General features: G+C 40.8%; 1 protein-coding gene across 1 annotated transcript in view; it reads right to left on the bottom strand.

Annotated features, from left to right (window-relative positions):
* Nucleotides 1–9215, bottom strand: part of top1mt (DNA topoisomerase I mitochondrial) — a 48686-nt gene extending 39471 nt beyond the window's left edge. Inside the window, exons 1-2 of the mRNA XM_062979940.1 lie at nt 8942–9215; nt 8621–8693 (exon numbers count right to left, since the gene is read on the bottom strand). Of these exons, the coding sequence (XP_062836010.1) occupies nt 8621–8693; nt 8942–8985 (117 nt within the window). The 5' untranslated portion in view covers nt 8986–9215. The remainder of the gene's footprint in view (nt 1–8620; nt 8694–8941) is intronic.
* Between the last annotated feature and the right edge of the window lie 4942 nt (nt 9216–14157).

Genomic DNA, 14157 nt, shown 5'->3' with positions numbered 1-14157 from the left:
CACAATGCCAACAACTGCATTCAGTCTCAATCCCAAAGCAGCTAGTTGGGTTCCAGAAAACCCCCAGATCCAAACTAACTCTGAACCAACTTTGCAACAGTCCTCAGTCCCACTTGATATTTTAAATTACACCTCCTACAGAAACCCAAGAAGGGACTTAGCAGACAGAGGCATTCAGAAATTCTCTGATAAGCCAGAGGATTATATGTTGTGGAAGAATACATTTCAGTCAGCTCTCAAGCAACTAAAATTGCCTGTAGAGGAAGAGTTAAATTTATTGATCGCTTGGTTGGGACCTGCTTCTTCCATACAGGTGAAGAGAATTTATGCAGCAAACATAAATAACCCACATGCAGCCTTAAATCGAGTGTGGGACCGTCTCAATGAACGTTATGGATCATCTGCACAGATAGAAACGTTGCTTCTGCAAAAGCTTAAATCGTTTCCTGCATTTACAAAAGGGGAATATGAGAAATTATGGGATTATGCAGATTTGCTTGAAGAATTGGAGGCAGCTAAGGGAAATCCAGATTTACCAGGGCTTGCATGTTTAGATCAATATTTAACACAACAAGAGATTATTGATAAACTGCCTTTCTCACTGAAGGAGGTATGGGGCCGGGAAGTTTTCTCTTATAAAGAAACTCATCAACGGAAATACCCACCATTTACACATTTAGTGAAGTTTCTCTTAAGATCAGCTAGAGAGAAGAATGATTTGCAAACGGGGTTTCCTCTTTTATATCAAAGTAATAAAAAGGATAAGAAACATTTCATAGAAACCAAAAGCAAACCACAAGTCACAGTTAGAAAAACTGAAACCAAGGTCAAATCAGTTGAACATCACACAAAGACATCAGCAGGAGTAATATGTCCAGTACACCAAATAGCACATGATCTGAATAACTGCAAAGAATTCAGGAGCAAACCTTATGAAGAGCGTTTAACCTTTGCCAGAGATCAAAGACTTTGTTTTAAATGTGGTACTTTTAGAAACCACATAGCCAAGGAGTGCAGGAGAAAAGTGAAATGTCAAGAATGCTTTAGTGAAAAACATTGCTCTGCACTACACCGCAAAACAACACCTCATCAGAAAGGAAAGAACTCTGAAAAGTCAGAATGTATTCTTGTGGAAACACCACAACCTAAGGAGATTAAGATAGCAACATCAACTTGCACAGCTTTGTGTGGAGAAGCAGGAAAAGAACGAACATGTCATCCTATTTGCTTGGTAGATGTCTACCCTGAAAACTCTCCAGATCAAGTTAAACGCATGTACGTTGCCTTAGATTCTCAAAGTGACACCTCCCTAGCAACACCTGAATTCTTTAACATCTTTCAAATTCAATCAAAAGAGGTAGAATACGTTATGACTACTTGTGGTGGAGATCAGGTCATGGTGGGGAGAGTAGCATCTGGATTCATCCTCCGGACTATTGATGGCATGAAACAATTTAGGTTACCAACGTTCATAGAATGCCAAAATATACCTAAAGATGAAAGACAAATCCCTACAAGAGAAATAGCTATGAGTCATGCACACCTAAGATCCATGGCACATAAGTTACCAAGATTCGACCCTGGCGCAAAGATTCTTTTGCTTATTGGTATAGACTGTCCAGACTTGTTTTCAGTTAAAAAGCAAATAAAAGGTCGACCAGGAGCACCAATAGCTCAAGAACTAGAGATAGGCTGGACTATCCTAGGTCCAGTATGTTTAAACCGCAAAAGGTTGCCTTCTCATGCTCGAACCTTTTGCACAGGCTTCATGCCAAATGGACGTCCTACACAGATGTTAGATTGTTTGAATCACATCCAAATACGTTTCCAAAACACCGAGAGTTTAGAATCTTCAGTAGTTAGGACTACAGATCATGACAACCTAATAGTTTTGTCCAAAGAAAATAATCAACAGAAGGAACTTCTTGTAAGTTTCCTCTCACATGCAAACAGTGTTAGCGCCCCAGAACCAGCAGGCAAGTCATATATTATCGAATATGAAGAAAACAATCATACTGATAATAGAAGTTCAGAGCAGCCTAGTGCTTCAAAGTCTGTCATAAAAGAAGATGAATTTGAAGATATGTCCACATCGCAGACTGCACTTCAAACCAATTCCTCAACTCAGAGGGCAAAATCAGATATACCTTTTGACCACCCGGAAGCTCAAGTGTCTGTACAGCAAGCTATAGATGCTGCAATGATATCTCCAATAGTGCAACCACCCACCAATGTTGGTGTCGACATTTTCGCCCTACCAGCAAAGGTTACCAAAGAAGAATGGATGGCTGATCACAAAGAGAGTATTAATTGTCTAAATTATAGCCAAGTACAACTTCAAAAGGACAGTGAGCATAATATAGATGGCCACAAGAACACTGGAAGTGATCCTGCATTATCACAAATGATAGTGAGTCATACAAACTTCCACTCTGATGTCTCAGATATGTGTAATCATTTGCAAGCAGAATATATGACCTCACAGGCTACCACCAATCGATTAAGAGCTGAACTTGCCAAAGAACCCCGAGAAGTTGCTGTATATGAGCAAGAACTTCAAAAACCTTCGGAGACAAAGTATCAACTTGAAGAAGCTCATGGTCAGCTAAAAGAGCAGAAACAATTATCTAGTAAAAGGCTATTGGTCAAAGAACAGCAGGTTGCTGATCTTCAAATAAAGCCTTCATATTCTGAGGAGAAGCTAAAGAAGATAGCAGCAGTTGTAACCAAACTGCAGCAACAGCTAAATGGAGTGAAGCAGCAGTGCCAGGATCGGCGGAGCTTTCGAAAGAGTGCCCAGCAGAGAGCGAAGGTGTTGGAGTTGAGACAAGAGCTTGTACCAGTCCAGGGGAGCCTGAACGGGTGTTGCAGCGTCGCAGAGGACAGGTTTGCCTTCCATGTTCCAGAATTAAAGGTAAGCTTTGACCGAAGAGGATTTAGTCCACATGAAGGAGGATCGCAAGGTCATCAAAGTGTTGGACTTTGGAAGGCCAACCACATACTTCATCCCGCCATTTCATCCAGATCAATCTGCAGAGATTGTAGGAGAGCTGAAGGATGAAACACCAGAGAAAGTCCAAGGGATGATGAATCTACGAGTTAGAACAGTTATAGTTTGTTTTAGATTAGTTGATAGTTTGTATTAGTTATTTGTTATTAATAAGGGGGTAAAACTTATTGATAAGTTTTAGGTGGGGAGTGTCATGCCACGAGCAGGCAAAACATTACCTGCTGCCCTGTCTCTTTAAGGTTCCAAAGGGGCGGAGCTTAGCCTTGGCCCCTGCCAGCCTGAAATGGCAGTTATTTTTGTCAGTTAGAATTTGTCAGTTGGTGAAGCACTGGAAGGAAGTGTAGGAAGTAAAAGGATCACAGAAATTCACGTCACGTTGGAACTGTATTCAAATTAGATTAAAAAGCCATAGACTACAGCAATAGAGAAAGCCATGTCAACAACACTGCATTGAAATCATCTCAAAGATACAAAGAATCCAGTCATAACAAGACTTTATACTCTGTGGCAATATCTATCCAGAACTGCATAGACTCAAAGATTTCTTTCCTCACAAGAGACTTCATAGTGGCATCAAGAGGAAAAGAGATCAATTTTGTCTATTAATAAAATATTTTGTTTCACAACTACAGTCTCCAATCTGTCCTTCGTGCTATGAGTCCTTCCAGTTCATTTAATTAAGCATGGAGGCAGAACACTTCCCTTTAAAGAAGAAGAGCAACGACTGCAAATAGAACAGGCCCGTAGACAAAGCGAAATGCAAATGGAACAGGCCCGTAGACAAAGCGAAATGCAAATGGAACAGGCCCAAAGACAAAGCGAAATGCAAATGGAACAGGCCCAAAGACAAAGCGAAATGCAAATAGAACAGGCCCGTAGACAAAGCGAAATGCAAATAGAACAGGCTCGTATAGAGATGCTTAGAATAAAGATGGATGCCGCAGCCAAAAGGGTAAGGGCTGAGACTTTGGCCAAGGCCCTAATTGAGCCACTCACAGAAGAAAATGTAAGCCAGTTACCAATACAGGATCCTTCTGCCAAAGTGTTTGCGCACCTTGGCAGCATGAACAGCCAGTTTTCGGATGAGGAACAGGGAGACTTCTCTCCTTACCCAGAGCAGGGCCCCAAAGTCACTTTTGAATTTCCTGCAGAGCAGAGCGTCATAGCGGGGAGCTCACCCTTGCTCGAGCTACCTGTGCCTCCTGCTAAAACCCTAGGTCAGTCAATCAGGGCCTCAAGGCCGAGTGCTAGTTGGCCCCTACAGACAGCTGCACAGGGAACCATCGATTCGTCAGTGGTCGATGTCATCCCTCCAAGAGGCCAAAGGTTGACGCAAGGTACACGGTGGGAGTCCACTCCACAACAGCAAACTCCTCAATTGTTCCCTTCGACGCCAGAGTCCCAGCTTGTCTCCATCATCAGAAGCCCCAGAAGAGATCTTAAGGACAAGGGTGTCGAAAAGTTTTCGGACAAGCCTGAGGAATTTCTTCTCTGGAAGGCCACCTTCCAGAGAGCAATCAGAGACTTAAAGTTATTGCCTGAGGAAGAACTGACTCTTCTGGCTGCATGGTTGGGCCCAGCCTCATCCTCACAAGTTAAGAAGATCTACGCAGCCCACGTAGCCGATCCCGACAAAGCCCTGGAAAAGGCCTGGGCCAGGTTGCAGCAGAGGTATGGGGCCAGCACAGAGATTGAAGCATCTCTTATGGACAAGCTCCAAAGGTTCCCAGCTTTAAAACTCAAAGACTTCAAACTCTTGTGGGACCTCAGCGATCTCCTTGCGGAATTAGAGTCGGCCAAGGAGAATCCAGAACTGCCCGGTTTGAAGTGCCTCGATCAGCACCTGTCCCAGAGGCAGATCTTGACCAAGCTGCCCTTCACTTTGCAAGAACGCTGGGGACAGGAGGTCTTCAACTACAAGGAGGCCCACTCCCAGGCATACCCTCCATTTTCTCATTTGGTCCAGTTCATCACCAGGGCAGCCAGAGAAAGGAATGATCCACAGACGGGCCTCCCCACCTTATACCAAGGGACCCAGCCAGAGAAGGCACCTAAAGTGGAGAAAAAACCATCCAGAGAGGCCAAAAGACCGGTTAGTGTTAAGGCTGTTGAAACTCAGCACAGGGCCAACGAATCCAAGTCAGAGGTGAAGGAGGTGCTCTGCCCCATTCACCAAAAGCCTCACAGTTTGGCCAACTGCCGGGAATTTGGCAAGAAGCCTTATAAAGAAAGACAACAGATTGTACAGAAGCTGGGCGTATGTTTTAGGTGCTGTGGAGCAACTCTTCACTTTGCATCCAACTGCAAAGAGGACGTCAAATGCGCAAGGTGTAACAGCCTTAAGCATTGCACCGCGATGCACAATTCTGACGCTGTCTCCCGCGCCAAAGGGGACACGTCTTCCAAAGAAGGGTCATCTACTGAAGCCACCAACATGCAGGCCGCGTCACGGATGCAGGAGGATGCTCCATCGGTCGCCTGTACTGAACTATGCTCTGACGTGCACCAGTTCAGAGTCTGCCATCCCATCTGCCTAGCAGATGTATATCCAGCCAGAAGACCTTGGCTTAAAAAGAGACTTTACGTGGCTTTGGATTCACAAAGCGACGCCTCCCTGGCGACTCCAGAGTTTTTCCAACTGTTTGACATAAATACCCAGACGGTCGACTACACCATGTCCACCTGTGTAGGGAAGAAGAAGTTGCAGGGTCGCATAGCATCTGGCTTTGTTGTCTCCTCTTGCGACCAGAAGAGACAGTTCAAGTTGCCAGACCTGATTGAGTGTTCCTCCATCCCTCGGAACAAAAAACAAATTGTAACTAGAGAAGTTGTGGAGGCTCATCCACATTTGCGACGGTTAAAGAATGCCATACCAGCCTTTCAGCCAGATGTGGACATTGCCCTTCTGCTTGGTGCGGACTGTCCGAACTTGTTCTATGTGAACGACCAAGTTAAGGGACCTCCAGGGGCGCCCATTGCTCAGCTGCTACCACTAGGCTGGACAGTTACAGGCCCAGTGTGCATAAACAAGATGCACCCACCATCGTCGTTGGACTCCAATCAAGCACAGGTGCTTAAAGGTGGACGTCCTACACTTGTGCGCAGTTGCCTAAGTCACATCTCAGTCTACTGCCAAGGAATAACTCCAGAGTATTCCTCCACCTTCAAAGTCTCTGAGAGAGACGAAGCCATAGCGCTCTCGAAAGATGAGCAAAGGTTTTCGGACATTATGAATGCTCAAGTCTCACGAAGTGCAGAGGTGAAAGTTTGCAAGATGACCACAGAAATCAAGATGGGCCAAAGATCTTGCCTGGAACCACACCGTTTTGAATGTTTTTCGGAGTGGCACAGTCTTCTTAGAGCAGTAGCTAGGCTTATACATCGTTTAGCTTGCAAAGATAGTGAGCCTTTACAGGTCCAGGATATGATAAAGGCTAAGAGCGTCATATTCAAGTCAGTACAGAGATCTGCTTTCAAGCAGGAAATAGCTAGGCTAGAGCAAGGGCTCAACATCCCTAATCAAAGTCTTCTAAATGAGTTAAACCCATTTCTAGACAAGGAGGGTATTTTGAGAGTTGGAGGAAGGTTAGCCAAAGCTAAACTCAAGGCGTGCATAAAAAACCCCATCATCATACCCCCTAATAGTCACACTGCATTGCTGCTCGTTCGGCATCACCATGAAAGGATCCATCATCAGGGTAGAACTCTGACTGAGGCGACCCTTAGAAATGAAGGCCTGTGGGTGGTAAATGCTAAAAGTTTGGTCAGCAGTGTTATTTTTAAGTGTGTCAAATGTCGGCGACTCAGACGTAACTGTCAAAGTCAGTTAATGGCAGAACTACCTCAGGATAGGACTTTGACAGACCCACCCCTTTCCCATGTGGGAATCGATGTGTTTGGTCCTTGGGAGGTTGTCACTAGGAAAACCAGGGGTGGTGTTGTAAATAACAAAAGATGTGCGGTTTTGTTTACTTGTTTGTCAGTACGAGCTGTCCATATAGAGGTTGCAGAGGGAATGGACACTTCATCATTCATAAACGCATTGAAAAGGTTCATAGCCCTCAGAGGGCCAATTAAGTCAATTTGGTCGGACTGTGGCACCAATTTTGCATGTGCAGACCTTAGCCAACCACTTCTGGAAGAGGTGGAAGGCCGAATACTTAAGCCAGCTTCCAACCAGAAGACTCTGGCAAACCCCAAAGGACAATTTCAAGGCGGGAAACCTTGTGTTGCTAAAGGACAAAGACTTGCCCCGCTATGCCTGGCCTATGGGCATTACACTAAAGACCTTTCCTTGCCCTGACGGTAAGGTTAGAAAAGTTCAAGTAAAGACTCATAGTAAGGACAAAATGTCTGTCCTGGACAGACCAATTAGTGACCTCGTGTTGCTTATTGGAGATGTTTAAAGTTCTAGTGTTTGTATTGTTGTGTATACAAAGGTGTTTGTATGTTTTTGACTGGTAAATTCCCACATCCTGGGAATTTAGCGGGGAGTGTTCCGTCCCCCAAAACGATGGTTTGCCTTACCTATTGGTCGTTTGTTTGTTTTCCCTCCTTTACATTTTGTTTGAGCCTCTGGCTGCAAAGGCCTAGGAAAGGTGGCTTGGAATCTGCAAGAGCTGGCTGCAGTTTTCTTTGCAGTGATTGGTCAAAGAGTGCAACATCTTAGGACCGCCCTTTTTACCAGGGTCTAGTCTCCATTTTGGAGCTTCATTCTGGCTATAGTCTTCCAACGTGCTGGAGCTGTGCAAAGCTAACTGGGACAAATCATCCTCAAAACCAGGCCAATCTAAGCCTATCCAAATTAGATAAGTATTGAATTATATTGATATGGAATAGGAAATCTGGTTAGAGGAGCAGAGTTATTCCATCGCTTCTAGAACTAATCTTTGCTGTAAAGATAGGGAAGGAAAGAGTTTCTCCTTCTAATATAGGCAGCGTGATTAGGGTATAGTGGTTTTATAATCACTTTTGCCTTCTGGAACCAGGGATAATTCTGTGACTAAAACCTATAGAAATTTGTTTCATTTTCTGCAACTTTAAGATCTGTGCCAGGTTTACAACCTTGTATGAATAAACATCCTTTTTTGAAGTTATCCAGACTCAGTCGTTCAATATCTATAGGACAGCTTATAGGGATTTGCAGTTCGCCCGGATAAAGGACAGCACGTTTCAGTTTTATAGCTTTTTATTGTCCGGCGGACGGCACATGTCCATTTCAACTGTGAAATTACCTTCCCCATTTCGGCACATTCTGTACTGGGTTCTATGAATTAGTCTCCTGTTTTAATATTGTATGCTTCATGTCGATTTTAACGATTGTTTTACTGATATTTATGTTTTTATTGGTATAATTGTTTTATTGCCGTGTTATTGATATTTGATTGTTTTATCGGGTTAGGCCCCATGGAAGCCGCCCTGAGTCCCTTCGGGGAGATGGGGCGGGGTATAAAAATAAAGTTGTTGTTATTATTATTATTATTATTATTCGGGGAGATGGGGCGGGGTATAAAAATAAAGTTGTTGTTATTATTATTATTATTATTATTATTATTATTATTATTATTATTATTATATGCCATATTCTGCCTGAAATCCCCGCATACTTACAGTGCTTCTATCCCTACTTGTGCATACTCTCTCTTCTGTTTCCAGCTTGATTTTCTTTCTCAAAGGCTCTGTTCTAAAAACACAAACGTAAGGTATATAAAAAGCCTGCCATATCTCAAAACATTATTAGATAGGTAAAATCATAGTGTTACATAGTGTTGTTATTATTATTATGGGTATATTATTCAGGTGTATCAATAAAGAAAGTGAAGTGGATGCCTCAACAGGGCACCAAATCGCTACCTATTTGATTCAGGGCATTTTAATGTGCAAACTTCTCCCTGTATTTTTTGCTTATGTTGCTACTAATCCCAATTTTACCTCATATGAGAAACGCCATGGCCGTGATAGTCTGCGAAATACATGGTGCTCCCGAAACCTCTGGAAGAGAGAAGGAATTAGTTTGCCTTCTAACAGAAGTGAATATAAAATATGTCCTTATGGCACTCTATGGTCGAGAAAATAAAGATTTTGAGTCAGTCTAAGGATTCATATTAATCCCAAGGTATATAGGACTCCACATCCGGATGATACTTGCGAAAGGATAGAAATGGGCAGTATTTTCATAAGAACCTCCCAGCTGAAAGGATGCCAGTCTATGGTCCAAGAAGCAGTCCAGGACAGAAGATGCTTGTTGCTAGGCAACCAGCATCACACTCCTCTGAACTTGGGTACCAACTGCCAATCATCCATCTCTACTCCCATGAAATAGAGACTCTGGCTGATCTTGAGCTGTCCCATATATATATATTTATTTATTTTTATTTATTTATTTACAGCATTTATATTCCACCCTTCTCACCCCGAAGGGGACTCAGGGCAAATCACATTACACATATAGGCAAACATTCAATACCTTTTAACATAGAACAAAGACAAGACAAACATAGGCTCCGAGCGGGGCTCGAACTCATGACCTCCTGGTTCAAAGCAGATAATCTGGATCTTATATGTGTAGGTAGAGCCTAAGGTAAGAGGTTAAGGTGGAAAGTCCTTCAGTGGTTATTGTTATAGGAGGGGTGGGACAAGTTAATTTCAATAGGTGCTGTATGTCATGTAAGGCATTTATTGGAAATTGTTGATTTTACAAGTTGTATAATATTGTAAAATAATATTCATATTAAAAAAAGTATCTTCTTCCGTTTTATTATTCATCACTGATTTTTTGATTATGCATTTGGGAATTTTGGGAGTGTGTCGCTCTGTGTTTGATTGAAATTGCTAGTCTTGTGCCTATTAAGAGTAAGGGCGAAATATGACTGCAAACAAGGAAGAATATGGCAACGAAAAGAAAAAAAGACAGGAATGCCCCATATTTGCAAAAACACACTATCTTAAATGCCTTCATGGGTTTTCATGGCCAATTTCGTAAGACAAAACAAAACACACACTGATTTGCTCAGGCACCAAAATATGGGTCAATGAATAGAGCTCTGACTCCGGAAACTAGAAAAGAGGCTTTCAGAACCGATTAAACGATGCAATTAAAAACTGAAGTTCAATTAATCTGGAGGAAGAAAATCCCAGTCCTTGCAGTTTCCAGCGCAGATTGCGAACTCGTTCCCATACTTCCAAGATTGCCTAAATGCATAACTTACTCTTCCATACAAATGTTATCTGGGTCTAATATAGGGAACCTATTGTTGTTTCATTCCTAACAATTAGATGGTTTTTGCAATCACCAATTTCACAACTAATTGCTACTGCAGCATTTTTAGAAGCTCGTGGGCATCAAAATATCCACTATTTTAACAAGAAAGATATGAAAAATATTTTAAATACGTCACTATCTGCAAACAGACCTACAGCACTTTGCAACCTCTGCTATTATTTCACTATGTAAACATGGTTTTTGTTCCTGAATTATAAGTGTCATTTCCTAATTTTAAATGGATGTTTATATGGATGTTTTAAATTAATGTTTAGTGTGCTTTTAATTGTAATTGTTTCAAATACTATGTTTCTAGCATCTAATGACTGCTGATTGTGAGGCTGAAATAAATAAATGTCTGAAATAAATAAATATCATAAAATCATAGGACAAGCTTATTAAAACTACAAAAACTTTGTTGCGGTCTGCACATTGACGGCTTAAAGATGGCTTATTTTCATTAACGAAGTGCCTAGACTGAAGGAAATAATAGCACTACCCTCAGCCACCAAAACAGAGTTTCTGGAGGAGAACAACAACTTTCAAAGCAAGGGCTGCACAATTTTACAGGAAATAACACTTTCAAACCAGGAACAGATTTTTTTTTCAAATTTTGTTACAAAGTGTATGATCAACATCCAATAAACAATATACTGTATATATATATATATACAGTATAGATGAAGTGCTCCCTCTAGTGGTAAAAGGTTTCTGTTTGCCGTAGCACTTTCTCTTCCTCAGCTACACATCTTGCGTTTACTGTATTTTGCTTTGCGTATTTAAAAATACAATCCAAGCTCTTAACTAAACATATATATACTTTTTATGTAAATCATTTAATACCTGAATAAAAATTATTTTAAAAAAATACAATCCAAGCAGCCACAATAACTTGGCACACAGAACCCCTGTGACTAACTCAACCTACTGGAGGGGTTTGAGGGGACTGAGTCACCATAGTGGGAGTTGTAGTTTACCCTACAGCCAGAGAACACATTGAACCCCATCCATGATGCATCCTGAGCAGTCTTGCCCAACATAACAAACTTTAAGTACTGACGGAGTTTCTCGGGATTCACCTGGCATGATGTCAGTTGTAATTAATTCATAACCTTATGCATTTTGTGCAATGACATTTTCAAATAACCCGGGCAATGCTGGGTACCTAAGATAATGTGTGTGTGTGTATGTACAGTAGAGTCTCACTTATCCAACATAAACGGGCCGGCAGAATGTTGGATAAGCGAATATGTTGGACAATAAGGAGAGATTAAGAAGAAGCCTATTAAACATCAAATTAGGTTATGATTTTACAAATTAAGCACCAAAACATCATGTTATACAACACATTTGACAGAAAAAGTAGTTAAATAGGCAGTAATGCTATGTAGTAATTACTGTATTTACTAATTTAGCACAAAAATATCACGATGTATTGAAAACATTGACTACAAAAATGCCTTGGATAATCCAGAACGTTGGATAAGCGAATGTTGGATAAATGAGACTCTACTGTATATGTATATGTGTGTGTGTATGTATATGTGTGTGTGTGTGTGTATATATATATATATATATATACACACACACACACACATACATGCACACACACATACATACTGTATATACTCGAGTATAAGCCTAGTTTTTCAGCCCTTTTTTTAAGACTGAAAAAGCCCCCCTCGGCTTATACTCGGGTGAGGGTCCTGGTTGGCTTATATTTGGGTCAGCTTATACTCGAGAATATATGGTACATTTATTATTTTTCTCTATTATTGTTGCTACTATTACATTTATTTTACTCTATTTTTATTATTATTAATAATACATTTATTATTTCACTCTGATCTTATTATTATTATTGCATTTATTATTTTACTCTATTTATTATTACATGTATTATTTTCCTGTATTTATTTATTTATTTATTTATTTATTTATTTATTAATTATTACATGTATTATTTTCCTGTATTTATTTATTTATTTATTTATTATTACATGTATTATTTTACTCTATTATAATTATTAAAAGGATACATAAGCACATTTACATTGAAGAAGATGAGAATAATGATTGGATCAGAGTTGGACAGTCTTATCTTAAATTTGAGCTTCATGTAAATATTCAAAAACATTTAACCTACCGATGCCTCAATTAATGTAATTTTATTGGTATCTATTTTTATTTCTGAAATTTACCACCCTCGGCTTATACTGGAGTCAATGTTTTCCCAGTTTTTTGTGGTAAAATTAGGTGCCTCGGCTTATATTCTGGTCGGCTTATACTCGAGTATATATGGTATATACACCACACACACACACACACACACACACACACACACACACACACACACACACACATATATATATATATATATATATATATATATATATATATATATATAATGAGAGGATTTCTCTAAGAATCTCTAGGTCCTTCTAGCACAACTATGGTCAACTTTTGTTGGAAGAATTGCACTGGATTCCACAGCAGTAACTCATAACTGCTAAAGTGGTATCGAATTGCATTAATTCTGCAATGGAGAAGTACACCCAGAAGTTCCAGGCTTTTTGAGGAAAAAAAGCATGCAAAAATCTATATATATAAAAGGGTAATGAAATTTCGGCCTAGGACAAAACAACAAAACTACACATCCCAGAAAAACTAAACTTGGCAGCACAACCCCTCATCCATGCCTCTACGTTCATACAACAAAAAGGTCCAGCTACTCCAGAAAACAGCCAGGCTTTGAGACTGCAAGGCTATTCATTGCTATTCCAGCTGGCCAACAAAGGATTCCCATAAGCCACAGCAACACGTGGCCGGGCAAAGCTAGCATTATTATAAAAAATAGAGAAAATTAGCTTGAGACAGCTCTCATGTTTCTCTGCCAAGTGGTACAAAGTTTGGAAATTACTTTGCAAAACTACAATTTCCAAATCCCCACACTGGCTGGGAAGGTTCCTGGAAATGTTGTTCAAAGAGAGCATGTTTTTCTTTGAAACCTTGTTTTGCATCGTGTTTGGAAACTATTGACACGGCCGCTCTCTCATTTGGACAAAAGTACGATGATCAGTCATTGTTATTCTTCTCGGCGACTTTCTGGGAAAACTTTCTGCCATGCGCTGCCAAGAAAGAGCGCAACAAAGGTCCGGGGCCTTTGCTCCTTCTTTCTTTCCACAATGGGGTAATATGACGTCACGCTGATCCCGAAAACGCATGTGGAATTTCCCCTTTTCGGGGCCTCCGGCACTCACTTGCACGCTCCAAAGACTTTCTGCACCTGCTTATTCCCGGCACACAAAAGGCGAGGAAATTTGTGGCCCAAGGCTTGGACGTGGCTCAACCATTTCCCGTTATTTTGGAAAGAAAACACTCCCTCTGGCTCCGTGTTCCTCACACCCTTTCAACATTGACAGCACCAAAACCCTATCAGTAATGCAGGCAACTGTTTCCGCTCCGAAATCCCTACTAATGGGAAAGAAAACAGTATTCCAGGATTAGGAGGAGATAAAACGCTCCCAGCATTTGGTATTTTTTGGAGCAAGCAATGCATTCATTTTCTGTTCCTGGTTTGAAAGTGTTATTTCCTGTTTAATCGTGTGCTCCTAATTTTGAATGTCGTCGTTATACTCCAGAAACTTTATTTTTGTGGCACAAATTATGTTGAATTGGTTGAGACTTGACGAGATAATTCACTGGAAAACTAGAGCAAAATGTGCTATAGCAGGAAGCAGAGCAAAAAACAAAGTTTTTGCAGTTCAGTAAACATTTACCATGCTTTTATGATAGAACCAATTAGGAAATAATAATAATAATAACAACAACAACAACAACAACAACAATAGGAGAAGGAGCAAGCAAAGATACTGTGGGACTTCCG

This window comes from Anolis carolinensis, chromosome 4 (genome assembly GCF_035594765.1).
Source record: "Anolis carolinensis isolate JA03-04 chromosome 4, rAnoCar3.1.pri, whole genome shotgun sequence".
Taxonomy (NCBI): Eukaryota; Metazoa; Chordata; class Lepidosauria; order Squamata; family Dactyloidae; genus Anolis; species Anolis carolinensis.
The sequence above is the reverse complement of the archived record's forward strand: the minus strand, read 5'-3'. Positions and strand labels throughout refer to the sequence as shown.